General features: G+C 43.3%; 1 protein-coding gene across 1 annotated transcript in view; it reads right to left on the bottom strand.

Annotated features, from left to right (window-relative positions):
- Positions 1-1,728: 1,728 nt before the first annotated feature.
- mtmr4 (myotubularin related protein 4) overlaps positions 1,729-25,922 on the bottom strand; it is a 39,766-nt gene continuing 15,572 nt past the window's right edge. Inside the window, exons 3-19 of the mRNA XM_044042839.1 lie at positions 23,600-23,689; positions 18,586-18,702; positions 15,424-15,506; positions 15,137-15,303; positions 14,932-15,028; positions 13,096-13,209; positions 12,793-12,992; positions 10,424-10,552; positions 9,703-9,814; positions 9,376-9,571; positions 9,061-9,246; positions 8,539-8,709; positions 7,422-7,576; positions 5,267-6,773; positions 5,038-5,148; positions 4,804-4,892; positions 1,729-3,476 (exon numbers count right to left, since the gene is read on the bottom strand). Of these exons, the coding sequence (XP_043898774.1) occupies positions 3,299-3,476; positions 4,804-4,892; positions 5,038-5,148; positions 5,267-6,773; positions 7,422-7,576; positions 8,539-8,709; positions 9,061-9,246; positions 9,376-9,571; positions 9,703-9,814; positions 10,424-10,552; positions 12,793-12,992; positions 13,096-13,209; positions 14,932-15,028; positions 15,137-15,303; positions 15,424-15,506; positions 18,586-18,702; positions 23,600-23,689 (3,702 nt within the window). The 3' untranslated portion in view covers positions 1,729-3,298. The remainder of the gene's footprint in view (positions 3,477-4,803; positions 4,893-5,037; positions 5,149-5,266; positions 6,774-7,421; positions 7,577-8,538; positions 8,710-9,060; positions 9,247-9,375; positions 9,572-9,702; positions 9,815-10,423; positions 10,553-12,792; positions 12,993-13,095; positions 13,210-14,931; positions 15,029-15,136; positions 15,304-15,423; positions 15,507-18,585; positions 18,703-23,599; positions 23,690-25,922) is intronic.

Genomic DNA, 25,922 nt, shown 5'->3' with positions numbered 1-25,922 from the left:
GTAACTCACGCATTCCCATGGTTGTGAATAAAACCACTGCACCACCAAATCCTGCTGCAAGCAGGACTTTCGGTCTCATTTCAATCTTCACTTTGGATGTTGACCTTTAAAACATACTGGTCCTCACAAGAACTGAACCTACGAGCTCTGGATTTCACAGCAGCATTCTTGTACACTGAGCTACCTGCAACTTCTCTTGTCCAGGTTCTCTTAGAGCTTTTGACTGTTTACTTTGAACTTCACACTCAATCAGGTGACCATAAGACTCGAACTCATAACCTTTGACATGCAAGTCTTATTCTTACAGCACGAGTTACTCTTTCTGACCTGCAGAAGGAAACGTTGCTGGTATTTTTAAATTCTTATGTTGGTCTGAAGTTCTAAAGTTGGAATAAGTTCAGTTGATTGCAAGACTTGAACTCACAACCTCAGCGATCCAAGTCTCATTCTGATGGTGTGAGCCATTCATTCTGATGGTGACCCTCTGACTTACTTGGTGTACTTAACTTTCTCGTCCAGGTCAGAATTTTGAAAACTGTCACTTGAGGGTTATCATAAGACTTGAACTCTCAACCTCAGACATACAAGTCCTGCTCCTCAAGGACGAGCTATTCTTCCTGAAGTGCAGAACAATACGTTGCTAGTATTTTTAACTTCTTATTTTGGTCTAAAGTTTGAAAGCAGTGCAGAAGTTCGGTTGACAGTAGGAGTTGAACTCTCAACCTCAGTGACACAAGTCATCTTCTGTTGGAGTGAGCTATATGTGCTGTTGAACAGATGGTGAAATTCTTGGTGTTCTTGAGTTTTTAAAATTCTCAGAGTCTTTCAAACATTAGAATCACTTTAATCAGCTGATCTACTTCATCAGACCATGAAGTTGTGTTGTTCAAGTCCTCAAGGTGTCAGACTCACTTCTTCATGGTTCTTCACTGTCTTTTTTTAAAGTTTGGTCACCAGTGTGAAGCGCAAACAGACAGACAGACAAAAGCTCATAGTTTAGCATGTCGTCCAAAATCGGTCAAAAAAGTCAGTCATCATCTAACCGCTTTATCCTCCACCAGAGGGTCGCGGGGGGTGCTGTGCCAATCTAGGGCTACATCGGGCGATAGGCGGGGTACACTCTGGACAGTTCGCCAGTCCATCGCAGGGCCACACACACAACTAGAGACAAACAATCATTTACTCTCACACTCACTCCTACGGTCAATTTAGAGTGTCCAATTTACCTAATCCCCACATTGCATGTTTTTGGACTGTGGGAGGAAGCCGGAGAACCCGGAGAGAACCCACGCACACACGGGGAGAACATGCAAACTTCTTGCAGAAAGGCCCTTGTTCCAACCGGGACTCAAACCCGGGTCTTCTCGCTGCAAGGCGAGAGTGCTAACCACTACACCACCGTCTGGCCAAGACCGCATTTTCATATAAAGCCTCACTGGATTTCTCCAGACAACTACCTGAGAATCAAATGTCCCCAGAGGATTAAACCTCATGTCTGACTGCTTTACAATTAAATAAACTCAACACTTTATATGTGAGACTTTAGCACTTGTGATAAGAGGAAAGGGCTTGTAAGTGGGGATTGCCGATCCCGAATTCTGGGATGCAGAGTTCAAATTCACTATCACTAATTGGTGTGTGTGTGTGTGTGTGTGTGTGTGTGTGAAACAATTTAATCTAATACTAAAACCTGAGTTACATGTAAATAAGCAGGCTGGAAAACAGACGCATGATATAATCTTTTATTTTAACCCATGGGATTTAACTTTTACAGTGCATTTCTTTACAACAATGACTCATTAAGTGACTGCTTGTAGCCTCCACTACAGATCAGATTACTATGTATGTTACATTTCTGAGCTTCTCTTCATGATCACCTTGTGATGACATCCCAATAGTTAAGATGACGGATAAATTGCACACGTTAACTAATTCAGTGACATCCGACCATCCGTTTTAACGCCATTAGCCTCGTTACCAAATCTGTTAATATTTAGTTACCTCAGTGTTATTTTAAGAGCTAATAATCTGTACCTTTGAAACATACAGACAAGTGGCCAATAAGAAACCTGCTGCCATCCGTAAGAAAGAAAAAGGCTTTTAAAAATAAAACAAAAACAAAAGTATGGCACTATAGTCTCGAAGAACGACCAGTAGACGAACACATAGTTAAAGGGGACTGTGGCCAAACTCCCCTGAACAGAACAATTCACTCCGAGCACATACTTCAGTCTTCACTGCCACTCAATGTGAGGAGTCGTCAGTCAGATGGACATCAAGCTTTATACACACGTTAAGCCATTCGCTCTCAAGCATGTCAGCAGAAAAAAAAAAAAGTTCCCTCGGTCACGTCACAGAAAAACCAGCAGTACCTTCGAATGACGTCAGACAACGTCGCGTGTTCCAGCGTCAGTATATCTACATTTCTTCTCTCATCAGGACACGACAAACAAACATTCCACGCGGCATCGCGTCAGTCCGTCCGCACGTACCGTTTCCCACCAGAACAAACCGGAGAAAAGCGTTGGTAAAGACAGAACCACATTGACTGTGCATATACATCAGTTTTTTTGAAAAGACATTTGCAGCAATGAACACATATACAACCCACCGAATGCACAAGAACATAAACTCCATCCAGTTACCCTTTACATATTACATTCAGGCTCTAAGAAACAAAAAGACGCGATGGCAAAGTAAACAGCAGATTTCTCCCTTTTGCTCAAGTTTGGTCTCAAATTCCCTCCTAATATACGACAGCTAGTAGTGCACAAAATAAGAATACAAAATTAGACTTTTAAACACTGTAGCAGCAATTCCTTTTCTTTTAGAGTTGAAAGCCTCCAACAGAACTGGTAAAGGCTTTGGAGTCACCCCGTCACATCACGTGGGAGGGGTGAGCGATTGTCCTCTGAAGCGCAAGACGGTGTCTGTAAGGACGGTGCAGGTGTGTTTGGTACTCAAGGTGGTGGACATGTTGTCCCGGGACAGCAGGACGCCGTGGCGCTCCGGACTGAAAATGTTTTTGAACACGACAAGTGGGTCCTGCAGGGGAAAAACCTCGGCTGTGTGGACAACGCCTCCGTCTCACACTCCCCCCCCCCTCCCCCCTTCCTCTTCAACTCCTCTCAAACTGTCTCAAAGTGCAAACCGAGCCTCAAAAAAGAGTAACAATCCCTCCTCACATTCACCAGCCTCTCTCCTGCAGCCACAAACCAGAGCAGGTTGGGGTCACAGCAAGAATCTCAGCTCATCAGGACGGTCGAGCCGAGGCGGGCCATGCTACACGACGTGTCTCTCAGCTGGAGGCTGTGGCGATGGCCTTTTTGAGCTGCTGGCTGCGGATCTCGCGGGTGCGGGACTCGAGCAGCAGGTCGTGGCAGGTGTTGCAGACCAGCACTGGGTCGTAGAGCTGCTGGTCAGGGATGGGAAGCTTCAGATGACAGCAGTCTTTACAGAACACATTGCCACAGTTCCTGAAAAGGAGAAACACAGAAAGGGTGATTAAGATGGATGCGGTGACCTTTAAAACGGCTGTTGATAAATTACCTTTTATTGTTTAAGCTGTGCATAGTGACCTACTTTTTAAATGCAAGTTTCATTTAAAATCAAAGTGTTTTTTTCTGTCCCCTGTGCTGGAGGTGCACCCTCGGTAAATTGCCATGGGAATAATATACAACTCCTTATATGGACATTGTGGGGTGTGTGATTATATGCTTTACAAAATCTGTTTTTCCATCCTTTTATGTGTTGTTGAGTCAAAGTTACAAAGTCACACAAAAGTTTATCATTTACTGTTGAAGTGTAGGTCGGGGTCATCAAAGATCAATAAATATGTTTTTACTTTTCAGTTTTATATTTATGTTTTACATTTCTACATTACTATTAAGATAGATTTAAAGAAATACTTATAAGGAATAAATACGATTGCTGTGTATGTATCAATTTAGAAACCATGACAACACCAGCGCCTGTATATACTGTGTATTTTGTGTGGTGCTCTGTCTAAGGACATTCACTCCTCTGTCTAATTTAAGTGAAGCATATAAATAATTCTCTGACTAAACCGAGGGCCTTTGATGCTGCAACCGAAGCTCGTCTTGAAAGTACAACGCTAAGTGTGTGTGTGTGTGTGTGTGTGTGTGCGTGAGTCACAGGCTGCCACGTTGGCAAAACTGTGCAGAGAAAAGTAGGCTACAACCCTGTTAAGAAAATTAATGGGGAAAAAAAGTTGAATCCGTATTATTTCTGTCAACAAAGTTAATTTATCATTTTACCTTTACATCAGAAACTATTCATTGATAATCAGAAGAAAGAAACACTTGAATGGCTTTTAAAAACCTTTTAATTTAAGCAACTGAATCTGAAGGGCTGGACTTGAGAGAAGACTTTTTATCAGAACACAGACTCAGAGATCGTTGATTTAATCAAATAAAGTGTGCTCTTTTACAGATCAACCACAAGGGGGCGTACTCTCACCCTTGTGATATATTCTCTGCACTAATTTGTGTCGAAACTGATTTGAAAATCATCCCACTATCGATGAATCAGTGGATCGTTTTCTCAATCGATCAATTGATCAGTTGATCAGTTGATCGTTTTTTCTTTCCCTAAACCTCAAATGTCTGGTTTATGTGTTTTAGAGGAGCAAAGAAACCACAACATATTAACATCTGAAAAAGCTTTAAACCAGTTTATTATTTGAATGTTGAATATCTTTTGCACCTTGATCATGTGATGTTTCATGTTTTCATTGTGTTCTGTGTGTATTAAAGCAAGAAAAAACACCGTGTGAAGCCCAACCTGCAGTGGTGACGTCTCTTGGCTATCCAGAACTCACAGTCACAGTTGAAACAATGAGAAGCCATGTGGTCAGGCACCCACCTCGTGACCTACACACATACATACACACACACACACACACAAACAACTCTATCAAGACAGTGTGTGGTAATAAGGGTGTCAAAAGCCATACAAGGTGAGGTGGAGGTAATAGTGAAGGAGAAGAGTAGTATTATGGCTCTACAAGATGCTGACCTCTGTGTCCTTGCGCTCCACTCGATCCCAGCTGCCCTCAGACAGACGGTCCTCACTGTGGGTGGACAGAGAATCCTCCTCGTTGCTGTTGTCAGACTCCCGCAGACACGTCTAAAACAACGGCAAAGACAGACGAGGTTAAAACACGAGATGCCTCTGGAGTTATTCAAAAGGTGGCACTGAGTGTGTGTCAGGCAAATACGTCATGTGCGGGGAAAAAACGACTCACGATGTCGTCCTCGTAATCGATGTCTGGCTCTGAGGGAGGGCTGCTGTACTGTTTACTCTCCAGCCTCATCTGCAGCTGTCGCACCTGCTGCCGCAGCACCTCCACCTCCTGCTTGTAACCTGCCTCGATCTGCCGCAGCCTCTGCTGCACGGCGTCCATGGGCACCGGCAGCCCGTCATCGTCCAGGTACGCCGGGGCATGGGGTGGAGGAGGAGAAGAAGAGGGTGAGGTGTATGACACTGGCAGGAGCTGGTGACCTGCCAGGGAGTAGCTGTTGAGGGCGGCGGCGGCAGCAGCGGCAGCAGCAGCAGGACTACAAAGGCCAGCATAGCCCACGCTCCTGGCTGCAGACAGCCACCCAGGCTGCGGAGTGCTGCTGGGACAACAAAGAGCCTCCCGGCGGCAGCACTGCGACCCGTTGGTGATGGCAAAGCCCTGGGAGCGGAGCAGCTTAGTGGCAAGCCGGCGGCTCTGGTAAGTGTTGGGATGCAAGGCCCGGCTGATGCTAGAGGGACTGGCACTGCTGCAGGCGGACTGGACTAGACCGCGAACGTTTTCCCAGTGAGAACCAAGCAGGGACAGGTCTGAGAGCTGGCTCTGGGAGATCAGATGGCGAGCCGCTACCTGGGTGCAGTCTGCGGCAACTGTTAGCACACGCTCTCGTCCTTTCACCACGTCTGTCCTCGTGACCTCTTTCTCCTTCTGAGGCTGAACCTGGGGCTGTGAGTCATGCTGCTCCTCACCATTAAAATATTCTGTGAGTTCCTGGCTCACTGTGGGGGGAAGGACAGGGGGAAGCTCTCCCTCATCAGTGAGAGTCTCGGTGGAGTCTTCCATGGGAAGGAGTGGTGTTAGCTGCTTCAGAGCAAGCAGGGCAGCAGATTCTGGGAGGCCATTTTCCTGGCTGCCAACATGGCCATTAATCAGCGAGGTGGGTGTGGATGCTGCGGGCTGGGTGCCGTTGCAGGGAAGAGGTAAGCACGGCTCTGATTTGTGAGTGGGTGAAGTGGTGCTCTCAGCAGTCCTATCAGGGCTCTCAGCCTCCAGTGGGGGTGGTGGGAGTGGAGGGTTAGTGATGTGAGGCAGAGCCTGTTGGAGGACAGGTGTGGGTACAGGAGTGTGAGCAGGTGTGACGTCCTGCCTCAGAGTGACAGGGGGGAGGGGCAGAGAAGGCAGCGGCTGTGTGGTCAGACATGGCTCCTCCAGAGTCTCTTCACTGCTCTCCACACCTGGAACATCATCATCATCATCATCATCATCATCATCATCTGGGGTTTGGGGGGGGCTCCGATGTAGGGGTTCATCCTCAGCACTGTCCAGATCAGAGTCAGGTATAACGTCGTGAGAACGGTCAGCAGAGGCTTCTTCCATTGCGGGCGAGGGGTCCAGGGCAGAGCGACCCTCCTGGCAGTGCTTGTTGAGATTAGGGTCGCTGGAAGTGCGGGTCAGGGGTGTCCCGTTCTCAAAAGCTGTCAGCAAATTGTCCATGGAGCGGGTCTTGGGAAGCCTGGATACCAGAAAGATATAAAATCACATATAAAATGATGATCTTCTTTTTCCAGAAGCAGTAACTGCAGTGATACAATTCTATTTGGGATTTTGCAATACCATCATTACTGGACTCAAGTCAGTCTCTACCCAAATCAACTCAAGCGCTAATGACTCGTATTTAGTTGGATTCGAGCATTAACTCCATTCTGGCGTGGAAGTTGCATGCGAGGATTTAAAGTTGACAGTTTTTAGTTTTTTAGTACCATTAAATTCAATATTAAGTTCCAAATATTTAAAAAATACACAAAATAATACAGTGTATTGTGCTGACAGCAGCTGCTCCAGGTTCATGTAAGAGTGACGTGCTGTTGTCAGGTCACTGCTCGTTTTCTGCTGCCCCCTTCATCACTGCTACATTTGCCATCAATACAAACACATGTAACATAAAAAGACGAGTCAATGTCACTGGTTCTTTGTGAGAGAGAAAAAAGTCACAGCATGTATCATGCATAATTAATAAACCGTGATCTCATACTGCTACAGCGGAGTTCATATTCCCTATTCCTAAGGAGCAGTCGAACTCTGTAACATGTGGATTTTTCTATAAAACTCAATAAAAGAAATCCAAGATCTTTAAATAGATCACACAAGAGAGATAAAGTACCTGTCCAGGGAACGGGAAGTGAGTTCGTCTCCTGCGACACTTGGGGGGAGGTAAAGCTCCACAGAATCGTCCACAGCCGTGCAGGGGGAGGAGGTGGGCAGGTAAACAGACGTCCACAGCTGTAGCGCCCGAGTGTGGCAGACTGGCTGCAGCACCTAGCAGACAAAAGAAGTGATGAGGCCTATCTAAGAAGGTCAAAGTAGAGCAATTACTCAGTGGTGCTCCTCCACTGCTGTGTGCGATATATTATAATCAAAATTATGCAGGAAAAGAGGCAGAGAAAAAGGGACACATTTAATCTCATGCTATAAATATTTGATCAAAATCACAGTTATGTATGGAGCCATACATTAATGAATGAGTCATCTCTATAAACAGATTCTACATGTGAATGAGCAGAATCTGTATGTGATGGAAAGGATTTTGGTGCTGTAAGTCTGACCAGTCACATTTGAGCAGGTTTTTGTTGCTCTACTGAGCTTGTTTTTTTTAATTTATCTACACTCATATGCAGACAGCTGTTAATAGAGATTAGCCAAAAACTTGCTGGTCTTAAGATTCTCACATCTCATGTTGCCAGACATTCCAATCCAAATGCCAAAGATCACAGACTTTGACATAAAAACAACAAAGCTGGTGGAGCCCTAACACTACTGCACAGTACTGTAAATATTCATCCATTCATCCGTCCATCATCCACTGCTTATCGTAGATCAGGTCATGGGGGTAGCAGCTCTAGCAGGGGGCCCCAGACTTCCCTTTCCCTGGCCACATGCTCCAACTCTGACTGGGGGATCCCTATGCGCTCCCAGGCCGGCAGGAGATATAATCGTCCTCTCCACCTAGTCCATGGTCTGTCCCTAGGTCTCCTCCCAGTAGGACATGCCGGGAAAACCTCCGTATGGAGGCACTATGGTGGCATCCTTACCAGGCGCCCAAACCACTTCAACTGGCTCCTTTCCATGCAAAGGTGCAGCGGCTCAAATCTGAGTCCCTCCCTCCAGACGATCTCACGCTCTATGGTTCCCTCACTCGTGAACAAAACCCCCAAGATGACTATTTAACAAGTCAACAAGATGAGGAGTTGAAGGACTGATATATAGGGAACAATACTTACCATGTCATGACTGGGGATGTAGAGAAAGTTCTGGAAGTTCTTGTTTCCTGAGCGAAGCAGGGACCACACAGAGCAGGTGCGTTTGTAAATATTCTTTGCCTCCCTCTCACGAGCGTTGTTACACAGAAACGTTCCATAAAGACACGAGTATGTGTGCTGCACCAACTTGACCTGGAAACACAGGAGATGGAAAAACATCAAATCAAGGGTTTAGAGACTGGCGAGACCCCTATTTGTGATCATAATTAAATGACATTGAATTATATAAGAGGCACTGGAAACATTATTATCATTATTATTATTATTATTATTATCATTGTTATTATTATTAATAATAATAATAATAATAATAATAATAACTCAGTTTGGCTGTGTCATTTTCAATGCAAAAACTAAAGGAATAAACACAGTGCAAGTGTCGTTGTGCGAATGTCTCCGATGTTTGAGGTTTACTGGTGAATGAGTCACAAAAACAGTATCAGACAGACAGGGAGAAGGAACAGGTGCTGGAATACCACCCACCAGGAAGGCCTCATTGAACTCAAACAGGCAGGGGAACTGTTTGAGCAGCTGGTGAACACAGTCCAGCCACTGCAGGAAGACGGGACACTGTTCGCTCACATCGTCAGCATTCTCCTGGTGGCCACAGCGGTCCCCAAACTTATGACCGAAGTCCAGCCACTCAGTTTCTACAAGCACCTGGAAACCCTGTGGACAACATACTAGTCAGCGCTGAGGATAACCACATCTGACTTCAAGAGAAATTATGATTCAGAGCCAATATTCCTGTAATTTAAAGTTAAAAACGACAAAATCGCAATCTGTGTAGACAGTCACCTCTAATGTTCTGTAGTAGGGATCCAGTAGAATCTTGGCAAGGGCTACGATCTGGGGCGTGCGGTCCCACCCGTCGGAACAGTGCACCAGGACAGGGCGGCCTTCCCTCTCCACAGCTGAACACACCAGGGTGGCTGCCTTCAACATGACGGACAGGTGCTGCAGCCAGCGGGTGCTCTCCAGTGCTGAGAGCCAGCTGGGGGCAGAAGAGCAGACAGATTAGATGGGTACAATTTTAAATAGGTCATTATCTGTGTACTCTAGTCCTTCTGCATGACAGACGAGTGCAGAGTTGCTCAGCACAAAAGGTCAAACAGATACACTTACTTCCCTGGATCCGGGATCTGACTGCAGACGGCCCTCAGAGCTTGGAAGCTGTTCCGGATGGCGTGGATGTTCGCCATTCCCATGAACATCACCTCACAGTTGGGGTAGTACTCTGAACATAAACAAAAAACAACATGTTGGATGAAGGTCATCAGACAAACAATGCTTAGCTGTACAGACAATAGCAAGTGCTCAAATGGTGGCTTTAAATGATTTTAAATAAAACAAAGAGACGGTTTTTAGGTACAAGTTCATGAACTTAATGAGTTACAGTGTTTGAAACCAAACGATTTTGAGACCCACAGTTGCGGTGCACTGTTGTCCAGCCCAATTCAGTAATAACACTTGTACTTGAAACAATTATATTGTGTTTATCCTCTTATAAAATTGATAACAGCAATCAACAAAATCTACAATATTAATATTTGTAATGGTAGGCCATCATCTTCAAATGTAAGTCCAAATTGTACCCTTTCGAGCATTGTTTTAGTCTCCACCAACATCCTGAGAAAGAGATGTAGAACTCTCTCCAACAGGTGTGACATATGTTTGTCTGGATGGGCACTAAGCAGTTGATTGATTACAGTGATTTTAATGAAAACAGATGCCTGCTGTTGCCGTTCATCAAAAGTACTATTAGGGATGTGAAAAATAAAGGTGTGATAGCCAAATGTAAATGCAGAAATAAATGTTTCAGTACTGAATGATTAACCACACTAACCTTCACATTCGCAGCCTCCACCCTTGGCTCGGTTAGCCACTGCAGCGGTGTATGAGCGAGCATCGAGAATCAGTAGCTTCTGTGGCACAGTGTTGTCATCACAGCCAGAGCCACCTGTTAGAGAGGAGTCTGTACAGAGAGAAGTCCCAGCGCCATGATTAACAGATATTGTCCACTAGGGAAAATCAATAACCCTCTTGGCACAGTTTGGTTCAGTTTAGTATGTTACGCAATTAATTTGTATTTTGTCAGTGTTCCGAATAGAACCTAAATAATAGATTTGCGCTGTTTCTATGTTGTTATGGCTTGGTTTGGAATTATAATGCTCTGGGTCAGTACCTTTACTTGGTAGGCGGGGTGTGGGCTGTGACGACAATGGTGCTCATCTCAACAAGAATGTAGTGGGCGGAGCCAGTATAGCTCCACCCTGACTGCACCAAACCATTTTACTCTGGTACCCCAGGGGAAGGCTGCCAAAGAAGAGCTGGTTGTTTTGGTCCTATTCCCAATGGGGAAGTCTGGTTCTGTTAGAGGTTTTTTCTCTCCACTGATGCCTACTGCTTGCTCATTGTGTGAACTATTGAGTTTATCTTCTTTCTATAATATTGTAAAGGTTTCTGCTTTACCATGTACAGCGCCTTGAGATAATGTATGTTGTGATTTGGCCCTATACAAATAAATTGAATTTAATTGAATATAAGGAGCAAAACATGCTATTTTTAATATTAGCATGCATTAAAACAGAGAGAGGATTCAAGGCATTTTGTGTGTCATTTTTACTGCGTCATGTTCTTTGTTTTGCAGAATAAGCTGTGCGACTTTGGTTTGATGTCACACTAATCATGTAGCCGACGCAGCTATTGCCTTGAATGTACAGAGATCAGGGATAGTTGTTCCAAACTGTACAATGGTGTGCAGAACTGCAGATATCACTTACATGCCCTCTCAATGACACAGCCACAGTGTTGCTATGGTAACAGTCACAAGCAACAAGCCTTCAACAGTGACTACAAACAATGACAGCTAATTACTCCAAGGTTGCAAGTGAATGACTTCTCTTTGCACCAAGCCAGCTTTGTGTAGCCACTGACTTTGTTAATACACTTTGAAATTTGACACAAGGGCATCATGTTTTTATAAGAATAGAAACAGTAAAACTATCAAGTTTCAGAAAGCTGCAGGGTTGTTTTCTCGTTTGTCTCAGGCTGTTGTCCTTATTCCCACAGGAAATTCTGAGTGAGAACTAGAATGGCAAATGCATGTACTTCCTGAACTGGAGCATGTAAACAATGCAGGATGATTTTCATGCTAATTAATCTACAGCAAAATCAGTCATTAGTGTTTGCAGGAATAACAGGAAAAGTAGAGAAGTTCTACATGACAATGTACAGAACTGCGTGTGTAGCATCAATGTCTGTTGACAGTCCGGAGACAATTAATTAAAAATAAATAATGGAAAGAATTTGCATTGATGTCCCTCTTGTGACTTTGTTAACCACAAGAAAATGTGTTACTATCCACCTTGCAAAATTTGAATGATTAAAAGATTAGGAATTGAGAATGAAGCATTTTACATAAAGTTGAAGAGCATTTCTATGTGTTTTTGCATCCAAGGCAGACACATTTTCAACCCAAAGACATCTCAGCTAACGAGCAAACCAAAGGGTTTTGTGTAAACTGCTGATAAAGCAGCGTGCCAAGGGTTTTCATATTGTTAGAGCGCTTTTAGGAGGAGTTATGCCAGCTATGGCTCCTCTGTGTCATTAAGCCACAGACCTAAAAACTCCTGCATAGAACAGTGGGGATAAACAGTTTTCAGTCTTTATTCCAGAATTCTTACAACCACTTTTTTCTAACATACAGACTATATGGACAAAATTATTTGTTAAGTATTGAAGTCAGGTATTTATCAGGCTTTGGGCTAGGCCCCTTATCTGCTTTTCTATTCCAACATGATTGTGCCCCATTGCACAACGCAAGCACTATAAAGACATGACAAGTTTGGTGTGGAAGAACTTGACTGTCCCACACAGAGCCCTGACCTCAACCCCATCAAGCACCTTTGGGATGAACTGGAACAGAGATTGCCAGCCAGGCTTTCTCGTCCAACATCAGAGCTTGACCTCATACTGTAAATGCTCTACCGAATGAATGGGAACAAATTCCCATAGAAACAATCCAAGAAGTGTGGAAGCTGTTCTAGCTGCAAAAGGGAGACCATCTCAGTCCCTGTTGGTGTAATGGTCAGGCTACCAAATACTTTTGTCCATATAGTGTATAATGAACTGAGTGAAGAGGATAAACTGCAACTGCACTGACTCCTGACTGCTAACTTAGCCCACATTCACAATTTAAATTATAGCTTTTACCAAAATCACTATCCGAGGAGTCTGGAGCTTCCCCACGTTGACGGCAGGCTGGTGTTCCATAGGAGCCCTTGGCCCCAGTGTCCATCTGACAGGCCTTGGCGATGGAAGTCACCAGGTACTCGTCATCTGTGTTCCTCCAGCCCCACCAGCTGATCTCAGGCTGACTGCAACGGGAGATCACAGCCCCATTCCTCTGATGCCTAGAATTAAAGATTGAAGAGACGATAAGAACAATAAATAAATAAATAAATATCGACATAAAATCAGTTCACATATTGTATGACTGTGTGCGAGTGAAGGTACCTGTAGACAACCACAGGGATCCTCTTCCAGGATCTGAAGGAAGCGACACTCTCCAGCTCCTTGTCTGTGATCCAGATTGGAACCAGGAGCTTCTGAGGGTAGCTGGAACAGAGCCTGGTAACAGGAAGAACAAGGGACATGGAGTTTATAATCCTGTGTCATAGAGACAGTCCTTGAGATGACTTTGCAACACTGAGGAAAACAATTAAACCCACATTTCCCCATTTGAGATAAATGTTTACATGATGTTAGAAATCTATCAGGACAGTAGCAGGAGTGGCACACTTTGTTCCCTGCTCGTGCTTGTATACTGGGACAAGGACAGTAGACCAGTTAATGATGTAGTAGAGTAGTACTGTAGCATGGAAATGTGCCGACTACGTCTTCTGAGCACCCTCCTCTCTGATATGTTCTTTAATTTCTATTTACCTGCTGACTGTCTAAGGAGGGAGGAGAGAGACTGAGACACTGTGCATGTGTTTGTGTCTCTCTTTCTCGCTCGTGTGTGTGTGTGTGTGTGTGGGAGTATAATACTTTGCTGAGTCACAGCCTCAGCAGGCTGCAGTTAGTTTAATTAGTCGGTTGTCCTGTGCGTCTGTCTCCCTCGGCAGGCTGTGCTCTCTCTCTGGCCCTATGAGCAGACTGTCCTTTATTTATTTTTTTTACATCTTTTTTATTTGCCCGGGCAGCAAAGGAGACAAGCAAGTCTGAGACACACACACACACACACACACACAGGTTTGTGCAGCTGTACTTCTTAGGACACTGCATTGACTACCATTTCTTTGAACAGCCTAAACAAAGCTTTATCCCTAACTTTAACCATAACCAATTAATGTCTAACCCTAAACTACAACACACATCTTAGCCCCTTAAATTTAAGCACTTCTTTAGAAATTTGGTTCTGCCTCATAAGGACACACAAACACACACAGAGTGCACTGCATTATTTCTGTGTGAGTTGGTTTGACAATGTGATCTATTTGCATGTACGTATTAGAGCTTTGATTTGGTGAGATTGTAAGAAAAGGTAAGAATACACATTGCTTCATGTTGTTCTATATTCACCTTGAAAGTAAAACTGTTGAGTCATTTTTGGAGCATGGTGGCTGTAGTCTGCTTGAATATGCAACAGTTTATGTGTGTCATCACTGTTAAAATGTAAACCACTGCTGTAGTGTAGTCCATGTGACCACTGTCTTCTCTTACCAATTAACGGCTAAATAAACACACCCTGCAGAACGTCAGAGGTCTGAGGAGGTAACAGTGTCACTCAATCTACCGCTTTAGTTCTTTACAAGCAAAGTCAGGAGTGTCTGGGACATAATCCACATCTGGATTATTGGCAGAGGAGAGTAGATTATTCAGTAGAAGATGTGTGCTGTCAATATACAGCGAGGGTATGGGAGGGGAAGTCTGACACTGTGAGCTAGAAACAAGTGCAACCCTCTGCCCACCCAAGACTCCATCCATGCTCTTGTCATTATTTATACATAAACAACTATTTAAGCTTGGATTTACAGCTGCTGTCCTGAAGGAACTACAACCCTTTTGGTCTAACCACTTAAGTCAAGTATTGAAATTTAAAATCCAAACATACTACTACACCCCAAAATCAAGCCTGGGTTCTTACACTCTTGTGCATGCACACATGACTGCACACACAGTGTTGTCTGATTCTGTTCCCACTTCTGTCACAGCTTTCAAAACCTTCTCTGAAACCCTGTCACTCACCATTCACTTCCACAACAACCACCGTGACACCTTACATCATCTTCCCTTCTGACGGGACAGAAGTGTCTACTGCTATTTATAGGAAAACAATCTGTGACGTACTTGTAGTTGGAGTTTATGTCTGACACTCTCCAGATGTTCTGTGTGTCAAAGCTCATCCTCTTGACCTCCATTTCCATTCTGTGACGCACATGATCACCTACACAGCACAGCGGGAAGAATTATTATGGGAATATTAACGGTGTAACAAAGTTCTTAAACAGTTCTTCAACAGTTCTTGAACGTTTCTGTTGGGATTTTTACGGACCTGGGCGACAGAGATGAACATGCTGGTCCTCGTCGTCAGTGTTGCCTCCGAGACACCAGGCATGGTAGGCCAGGGCGAATAGGTCCTCCAGCCGGGACGGGTGAGCAATGGCCTGGATCAGACGTTTGACCCACTCCTGGCACAGCTTGAACGTTGCAAAGCGGCATCTGTGATGAAACCAGAGTGCAGATTATAAGGATTAGTGGGATCCAGTGACAAAACATCAATGAAAAATCAGTGGTTTTCCAGTTTTTATTAAACAGTAACAACGTGACTGTTGCATCTACCTGACAACTTTGGAGTCTTTGCAGATAATGTGCAGCTGGAACATATCTCTGCTCTCCACACTCTCTATGAGCCTGAGAGGCACCTGTAGGGGGAGACAGAGAGCACAGATGATGAGTGTAATGGCCCCACTGTTAGAGCAGGCAACACATCTGCACAGAGGTTACCACCCTCTGGTCTAGGCTGTGTACACATTGTGCAGTTATAACCTCCCTGTAGGGAAGGAAAGGGACTCTGCAGTGTGTTCACTGTGTGTAGATGTCTGATGTAAAAACCAAAGAACAGCCATTCCTGGCAGTGTTTACAGGAATATAAGTGTACTGTATTTTAAAATAGTGTTTTTTTACATTTACAGACTAGTTCAAGTGATTTAAACTATGACTCACACTTAGCCATTCACACATTCGTAGAAAGCTTCAAAAGCATTTATACATTCCCACTCAAACAGCGGCACAACTGTGAGGGCCAATTTTGGTTTTTAGTAGTTTGCCCGAGTACACTTCAACAAACAGACGGGAGGAGCTGGGAATCATCTGTTCTGCATCTACTCCAGACTGTGTGGACTGAGATGTTAGGGTTGAATAAAAAGCAGTGATTTACAAAATCACACATGCAACTTCACATTAGGACAAAAACGAGACAATCGGCCATGTTGCAGCATAAGTTATGTCACTACCATAGTCCAAAATGGACCAAAGACCTGTTTTGTTTTTGTTTCACCTTAAGGCCAGTGCAGATTTTTTACAGGTCAGTCACAAGGTCAGCCAACGCAGTACATCACAGTCACTCAGCGATGTGCTTTCATGGAAAACTGTTGTGATAAACCCTGCGTAACCACTTGGTGAAATGTAAATTACAATTTGTCCTGGGTGAACTGTAATATTGTACAGGAGGAGCGACATGACTAAGCTGTCTAGACTGTGGCAGAGGGTGGTGTTTTTTTTTTCATTATGGTACTCACAGATATGTCATTGTCCACACCTGGGTATGTCTAAAACACAGTGACACCATGGAGCACACAGACAGAGAGACAGAGAGAGAGTAGGGAGGGAGGACAAAAGACAGGAGGAAGTGGAAAACACTATTAAACCAAAAAAAAACTTAGGAGACAAAAGGGAAATGAAGAGTTAAAGGGAAAGAAAAAAAACGTCATTGAGGATGATGGATAACTGAGTGGATTACACAATGTACTACTGCTACTTGTAGCACATAACCAAACCAAATGGAAAAATTAAGAGAAAGACAAACATAAATGGGAGCAAAGGGCAAGAAAACTGTTTAGAAAAAAAGGGGTGGGTTGTGAAAGGGTGATGTGGGTAAGAGGTTGTGGCCTTTTGGCCTCCATACAGAGTCCATTCTGGGCTACTGGAGTCAAAGCAGGACACTGGCTAAGGATTTAGCTAATGTTGTTTGAATTCCATGTATTAATAAAGCCTCTTTGACACTAAAATTAGCAGGTAATAAACCTGGGATTTTTTACCTCAGGGGGCGATTAAGACCATTATGATTGCGTCTGAAGAAGAACACCAAGGAGCCAAGTCGTTACTATTTTGTGTCTTTGACTTTGGTCCCTCTCTCAATCCTTCTTTTTATTGTTCTGCTAATTAAATACAAAATATCGTGCACTGTCCCAAGTTGTAAAAAATTAAAGTTGGCCTCAAACATTCATGGCTGCCGTCACTGCCAGAAATGAAGGAGACAAAGATGAAATCACCGCGTTAATCCAGGTCTTGCAGGCTGATAAAACATCAAAAAACAAAACCAAAATGGTGTGATTTTCTGAATCAGAATCATTTGACCCAGGAGTGAATGCTGATTAAACACATTCCCATTAGTCAACTGTTTAAAGCCGGCAGTGTCAACGGGTCTTTTGACCAGTGGAACTGGAGTATTAGACTCCTCATGGTTTAAAGGCGACATAGAATGCTTGTATCACACATATATGTGTTAGTTATGGAGGTCTACTTACATATATTAACTTGTTTTCCTGGATAAAATCCTACTAATCACTGCAAACGAGCCGATCAAAATATCTCCTCACTGATGCTCTCGTCAGCTGCGCTGTTTCAGACCAAAATCACACCCCTAGAATGTGGACTGTGTTGTGATTGGCCAGCCAACGAGAGCTTACCCACTGTCCTGTGATTGGCCAGGTACCTGGAAGTGACGTAATAGATAGGCCAGCTCTCAGATACACAGCTCCCCCTCTGGCACGGTGGATGCTCTGCATCTCAGCAGCTACAACGAGAGTAGTTCTTCTTCTTCTGCAGTTGAATGTACGCAACCGGATGTGCCCGGACTAGTGCCGCACCAGGAGGTGCTACGGTGGTGAGAGGAGTGGTGAGGATTTCTGATGATGACATCAAATTAAAGAAGTGCCGATCCGCTTCGCAGAGCCCAGGAAAACAATACACTCTTTTCTCAGCAGTGGCTGAACTGTTGTTCTGAAACTTTAGGGTTTCATAAACGAGGTAATGACGCAGATACACACACACACAAACGCAGCGTTAATTGGAGCTTCCGGTCTATGTCGCCTTTAAGTAGCTCAGGTCAATTGTTGTCCCGAATACCCTAATGGTCTGTCCTCGCCGCCTCCTCCTCCTCCTCTTCAAGTGCATGTCATCTTTTCCACAAGGATTCAGCTTCTGGAATAGAGGGCAGGGAATTGGGAAAGGAGGAGGGATTTTGCTGCCAGTGGATGCAAACAATTGGCTTGTTTGTCTTTGAGCAAGGCCTGACGTCAACAGGAGCAAGCTGGTGAACATCAGTGCCAATGGGGGCCTGGCCTAAGAGCCTACATGTCACGTTAAACGTCTCCTGCCTGGGATCAAAGGGCCCACCTCTCCCTGACGTACTATCCTGGTGCAAACAACTTTACGCCAACAGCTCTGGGAAACAAGTAAAACCACTTTATGGGGACCTAATGTAAATATTTATAGGTTTATTGATCTTGGTAGCACAATTATGTGTTTTTAGATTTTATTTGCGGATGAGGGAAAAGGCCTATGATGTTCAAATTCAACATTATACCCTCCTCTCTCCCACATTTGGCTCCTGCAGTGATGTGGCATGACAGCAGTAGTGGCATTACTAGTGGCAGCCATCTGGACTGAAGTGGAAAATCTGTGGTTTCTCTGCATGTTCAGCGTCTGGCTTGTACTCACGTTGATGACAGAGTCCTTGAACTTGATGTGGAGCCTGTAGTTAGAAATGGCAATAATGGCTTCATCAGCATGGCCAAGATATTCCACCCCTTCCCCCTGAAGAACTGGGAATGGCACCTGTAGGGACACCAAAAGAAAAAAGGAAATTGTACAATTATGTGCAGCAAAAACACATTTGAACTGTCAGTCTATACCAATCTCTGGTAAAAAACAGATGACACAAAACATATGCTTCTGCTATGTTAAAATGCTAATGTTCAGTGTAGTCATAACCAAATGTCATGATACTCCATGGAAAAGATGGATTACTCAAAAATGACAAATTGTCAATAAACTCAGTAGAATTCATTATGTGGGGAAACATGAATATTTGTGTCAAATCTCGCATGAATCATTTCAATCGATGTCAACATATTATTCTAGATATAGAAAAAAAACCATTGACCTACCAGGAGCAATAGTCAAAACACACACTAAAGTGAATGTATGCACAAAAATCAAACATTGCACGTCAGATGGTTGGACTGACAATTACACCTTTGGACTCACTGATTGTTTTTGTTTCTGCCACACTGCTTGCTTAGCTAAAAAACATATGAACTAATGACAAGATAAGCCTTGAAAACTAGAGTTTCCATTGATAAGCTGTGTTTAAACCAGAATATGCTTGTTTAAATCTATTTTATTCAGACAAGTTTCAGTATAGTCTCTTTGTTGTAAGACAAAAATAACACTGTGTGTCTGCCTGTGTGTCATACTGGTAACAGCATTTAATTAATTCAAACAATATCCAGAACTTAAGAGAACGATCTGTCCAGCAGTGGAAGCTAATGACAGCTGTGCCATTACAGAGATGAGGAAAAAAGGAGGACATGAGAAATTGCATGCTTGTTTCACTGGTCCAATTAGCATACTTTACAGGACCTTTGTGAGTGCAAAAGGCCAGAATGAGCAGGCAAATTAGAAGCAGACAGAAACGACTGGGAGCGAGACCATCTCCACCAGTGCTGCTGACAGGACGCTGTGCAGAGAAGTCCCAAACTGTCCATTAACACTCCTATTTGTACCCGTTTTATTCCAGGCTTCAGCCGCACAAATTAACATAACTGGCTCCAACAAGACGGTAAAATAACACATTTTCCTCTTCATTTTGATGCAGGGCATAAGATTTAAAAGTCAACTACATGGAGGAGGCACACAGACACAGTTGCCAGCTTTGAAAGGATTTCATGTAAAGACGGAGGCGTAGTGCAAATTTCACTCTGTAGTAGCAATCAGTATAATAATTATTATGTTATTATATTGATTGCAGTAGCAACACAGTGGATTCAGTGAAGTACGACTGTTTATGGATACCGTTAATCAGGAGTATTTCCCACACAAAATGGAGAGGTGCCCATCCACTCCTCGCTTTGGTGACTTCTTCAGTTTCTAGTCACCACTGCTGTTACCTCTGGCACCTTAAACATGATCATAATCTCTGTGGAACACCAATGGGACCATGCTCTGTGTGTTTAGTTGCCGATAGTGGGGGACAACAGTGTTGCCTGGAGACAACATTACCTCATCCTACATTAGTATGCATTGCTGAGTCATGGAGAGGTGCACTGGCCCACTGGTGCATGCTAAAAGAGGCCATGCAGCCAGGCAGATGGGGGATTATGGTGAGATGCCAGAAAATCAGGCTCCCTTGAAACAACAATTGCTAATATGGTAAAAAGCACCGCGGTCAGTGCACACAACACACGAGCTGGATGTGACTGACAGACTCATAAATAAATGTCAACTCTACTGAGTCAGCTTACTTTTCATCACTCACAATCAATAAAGAAGACAAACTACACACAAACGCATCCAAAATGAAACAGAACCGATTTTAAAGAAGAAATATTGGCCAAGAGGTCAAGAGCTGCCGGTACGTCCGATATTTGATGACTCCAGAGAAAGCCCTGACATTTATCACTGCACCTGCTGTTGCTCGTCTCTAACTGAAAATGTGTGAGTGAGCCCTAACAGGAAGCATGACGCAGGAGAGAACACAGCTTAAGATGGGAAATGGAGCATGTATTATCCACACTCTGACATCACAGGTAAATACAGGCACTGGTCCTTATGACACTCTAGACACTCTAGTGCTAGAACTTCTAAGAAGTGGAATATTTGGAAAACAACAGCTTGAGGACGATTCCTTGGAGATTCATGTTCAAGATATTGATTATGAGTATTTATCATGAATTGTGTTTTCCCACTTCTGTGTTTAAACATTATGCAACATTACTATATATATGGCATACATATATATATATATATATATATATATATATATATATATATATATATATATATATATATATATATATACTTATATATATACTTATATATATATATATATATGTATGTATATATATATATATATATATGGCAAATATATATGGCATATATATATATATATATATATATATCTGCAGCTTCTATATATAGAAGCTGCAGATCAAGTAAGAAAAACCTCATCAAAATCATTTTTGCTGTCACTGTGAATTATGGAAATGAAGCTAGCTCGCGTGACATTCTGCATTGACAGCAGCAGAAACGTCTGTAATGAGAACGTGCGACTCCTGAGCCCATGAGCTGCTCTCTGCTGTGGGACACGGTTAACACGTCCTGCTGATAGTGTCATAGTTAACATGCTGTTCAGACTGTGAGCTGCATTTAACAAGCTGTGCTCCAAAAGTAGGTGTATGAATCACCAGCAGCCAGCAAGTGCAGCAGAGGATACTGTGTCACGTTTCCTCTACTATGCCTTCAGCTGCATTAAAAAAAAGGGGGAGAGAGAGCAGGATAGCGGAAGAGAGAGAGCTGAAAGACCCATGAATAACACTCCGACTTGTGAGTCGTGACTTCCGGTAGAAGCAGCCAGGCTGTAAAAAAAAAAAAAAAACATGCATGTGAGCAAAAAAATGCACACACAGCTCCAAGCATGCACCACGGCCTGCAAGCACACACTGGGGAGGAGGCAGTGGGGGAGGGGGGGGGGTGAAACATGTTGGGGAATGCCTGCCACTTGCCTGCAGGAAAACTCTGTTAAGAGACGTCAGCTGTCAATGAAACCATCATGAGAGTGCATAACCGAAAACATAAAAGCAGAGACACAATGTCTGGCTTCATGGGGGAAGGAGAGGGATACATTAAAGTCAAAAAGAAAAGGTGACAACTGTCACACAGCCAGCACATAACATTTTTAGGTGCCATGTTACAGATTCCCTCCAGCCTTTATATACTTCTTCTTCTATTATCGGTAAACACATTTGTATGTTCAGGTTACATCCACACTTCTACGTTTTCATTTAAAAAAACGTATAAATTCCATCCACATTACCCCTGTGTATGAAATTTGAAAATACTGTCAATGAAATGAAATGCCCAGTGGGATTAGCTTCAGCTCCCCAACTGACTCTCAGAGGATAAACAATATAGATAATGGATGGATGGGCTGATTATTGCACAAATTATTGAATGGACAAATTATGGAAAGGCTGCTACATCCTGAAGGAAGGTCATTGTCCACCCTCCATCATCCAGTTCTCGAGACACATGATACTCAGCACCATTAACCAACTGATAGCCAGAAAGCACAAACCTAAAACCATGGAGGACACAGAACAAGTTGCCCATCACAATTTTGCTCATGGCATCTTTACCGTAGAATAGACTTACAATTCTTCTCACTTCATTGACCTAAAGGCTTTTTGCCGCCCAGTTCTTTTTTTCTGCTGAAGTGACTGATTTATTCGTCGAGACAGTGTTTTCTCTCCATTGTTCACAAACAGAAACAATCTACCAAAGTTCAATCCCTCCTCGAGATTTTTAAGGCACCGACAACAACTATGTGCAAAATGTCTTCATTCCGAAAAGATTTGTTCCGATTGGAATTTACAATTTGTTTATATGGACGCAAAATTAAATTATCAGACTGAGGTGTGTGTACACATCCATAACCTGTTCAGTCAGAATGGACTATTTTGATATGCGCAGTGATGGTGAATTCTCCGGAGGTAGAAGCAGCTTCACCTCCGCTTCTGTAGTAAACGAACACTGCACGTCCCCTTGTTGTCCACTATCCGTCTCATTTTCCTCCTCTTCTGCGTCAGTGACTTTCGTGAAATATAGAAGTAACAAAACGCAAACATGTGACGTTTATGTGGCTCAGACACCAAACCAGGAAGTCATGTTCGAACGAACAATGGGGATCAGAATACACCAGCCCTCTCATTTGGACACTTGTTTCTGATTGGGCTGTATCAGATTTTTGTCAGTTTACCTGACATATTTTTATTCTGATCAGGCTTTTATTTTGATGAGCCGTGTTCACGTAAACACAGCTATTGTCATTTTTGAGTTGGGAGTTATACATATTGAGCATATGACACAGTAACATCCTCACTTAGAAGTTGATGTTCTCCAGGACATCATACTGTGGACAACTAGAAAATACCGTGAAGACAATCTGAATAAAAGACATTGGAGTGTTCATTCATGTAGCATGCAGCTTCTACTTTTCCCGTCAGTGTGACAGGTAAAATGTCTGCTGCTAGAGAAAGACTCGAGTCACACCTTCTTCAGCCCTTTCATACAAAAGCTTTACAAACATTCGCAGCTTATTGCTTTCAAAACTTTCCTTCTGAGTATTTGACAAACAAATATATGTCTCTTTTAAATGCACGACCCCCTTGTATGTGGGTGTTGCATTTAAATGAAGATATTTAACTCGTCAACGTTCTTGCTTTATTAACATCTTCCTGTGTGAAACAGTAGTTGAGTGCTTTGCTCCCCTGTGGACCAGGCGTTGCCATCTCCGAGACGGTGCCTGGCTGCAATCCTGCCGAGTCGTGACTTGCAGCGATACTTTCGCATTAACAAGACACCACTACCACGGGCTACCCTGTGTCATCAGTGTGGTTTAGAGGAATGCCCCGAGGTCACCCAAAGGTCAAGCCTTTAAGACAGGTCATCTAACCTGAAGGCTGTCATCCTCCTTCACCAGCTCCTTCTGGGGGAACAGGTCCTTTGCCTTGATGTACTCCAGACTGGGAGGCCCCTCTTCACCCTGTCACACACAAACACAAAGCGCAGGTGGTCAGATATACAGTATACAGTGTTTACTACTATACTTCTATTAATGAGGTCAACGTATCACATTCTCACATAAAGCTACAAAAGATTATATAGCTTAATAACAGCAATGTCCAAACGCGGGGAAGAAAACTGTGAAGGTCCTCGGGAAAAAGAAAAGTCACATACTGTGATTTGTACTGAGCATATTTCAGCTTGCTAAAATACCAGCCAAGAGAAATTTCACAATCTCCAGCATCTTAAGTCAAAGACATCATGGAGCAGATTAAATATTGACTACAAGAGATCCAGAATTCTCTTAAAATAGCGGGTACACAACCTTGTGTTACAGCTATGAGGCAAGATATTTGAACCAGTTAACCACTTGACCCTGAACAACATTTTCTCTGTTTGATTGATAATGAAACTGAAGGAAGGAATACAACTTTGACACGTTTGTTTTCTTTGCTTTGGCACTGTGTGGGTATTTATTGTAAATGATAGACAGGACTTGGTAGTGAATCGTGTAGACTTTGTGACTGGGTGTTACAGTCATGAACAAAGAAAGATATTGAGTTAAGTATTTGACAAACATAACCAGTTTTTCACGAGGCAAAGGCCACAATTAAATAACTTCCTGATCAGAGGGTTTGATGCTCAATAGAAATAAAAGTCCAAACTCATTTAATACCACTTTTTTGCAGGTAAAAATCTAATTCTAAACACCTTATGAAGCATTCACCTGTTTAAATGGATGGTTGGCTAAAATTTGACTGCAACACTTAAAGCAGCAGCAGAAGTGAGAATGAAAGAGGAGCAAAGAGGGCAGCTAAACCTGTCATTGAAACTTAGGCCAATCGAGAATGAAATAAAGAATCACATGTTCCATCTGTAAAAATCTATATTCACATGTAAGCCAAAAACCTCATTTTGAGAGTTGTCCTCGTCGTGCTGATATTTGAGATGTGATTTATTATTCATTCATTCATTGTCTAACACATAAGGGTCGCAGGTCACTGGAGCCAATCGCAGCTCACACGGGGCAAAAGGCCGGGGGAACACCCTGGAGAGTCCACCAGTCCATCACAGGGCCAACACACCAGTCACTCTCTGGGAGAACATGCAACTCCATGCAGAAAGGACAGGGTTTGGACAGGGTTGCGAACCAGGGTATCGGCTGCAAGGCAGCAGTGCTAACCCCTACACTACGCTACACAGTTTTCCATCAGCCTGTTATATATGCTCATTTTCAATTTGTGCATAAAAATCTCAATGTGAAACAAACAATGTGTATTGATAAAAGGCAAAGGCAAATGAGTGCAATGGAGAGATTCAGTGAATAAAGGAGGGAATGTCCCTCTGTCTTCTGCATTTGCACAAGTAAAAAAAAGAAATTGTAGAAACGGTGGGCCTTAGAAACTGGCGCTCTTTCTTTACATCATCAAGCTGCGCCTTCTTATCCATCTGTTGTGACGTGGATATCTGCACCACCTATTACTTATCTCAGTGAACCAACTAACAGGAGATGGAAAGACACTTGGTTACAATTTGTGATATATTTTAATGGAAATCTACTGAATAAATGTTTCTCCTTGTGCATATAATACATGAAATCACTCCAACATTCTCCAGGTTTCTCAACATCTGCTGTGACATGTCTTTCACCCCTCTACCACATCCAGTCCATCTCTGTCCTTTCTGCTGTAACTGAGTTAGTCCAGTGATTGGTGATAATCCCAGTTTGGTTTCTGGCTGCCTAGACAAACTGCTCCCTGTATTACTCTGCTATGTCGATACATTTCTTAATGAAAAGAGATATAAAGCCCTGAAGGGTGACCAGAGGGGGCAGAACACAGTCATCTGTGGTTTATTTCAGTGGAACACAGCCACATTGGTCTCCTCTTGTGCCCCAGGTCAAATAACTACAAACAAAAAACAGTGGAACCTCCCTGATGTCCGAACATGGAAGACCTTCTGCTCTGTTTACAATCATTGCATCCGTCATTCAAAGTTACAGACATGAATAAACCGCATGATGAGCAAACCCACTGAGTTGACTGATGACAGATGGAGATAGTGTCCCCACAGTGACAACCGCTCCTCTAAAGGTCATCAAATGATCTTTAACATGGGAATCATGTTAAACATGGAAGCCAAAACATAATTTATGAGCCTCTGTGGAGCTGTTGGATGTTAGAAGAAAAACAATAATTACCATGACATAATTT

Source organism: Solea senegalensis, linkage group LG13 (assembly GCF_019176455.1).
Source record: "Solea senegalensis isolate Sse05_10M linkage group LG13, IFAPA_SoseM_1, whole genome shotgun sequence".
NCBI lineage: Eukaryota > Metazoa > Chordata > Actinopteri > Pleuronectiformes > Soleidae > Solea > Solea senegalensis.
The sequence above is the reverse complement of the archived record's forward strand: the minus strand, read 5'-3'. Positions and strand labels throughout refer to the sequence as shown.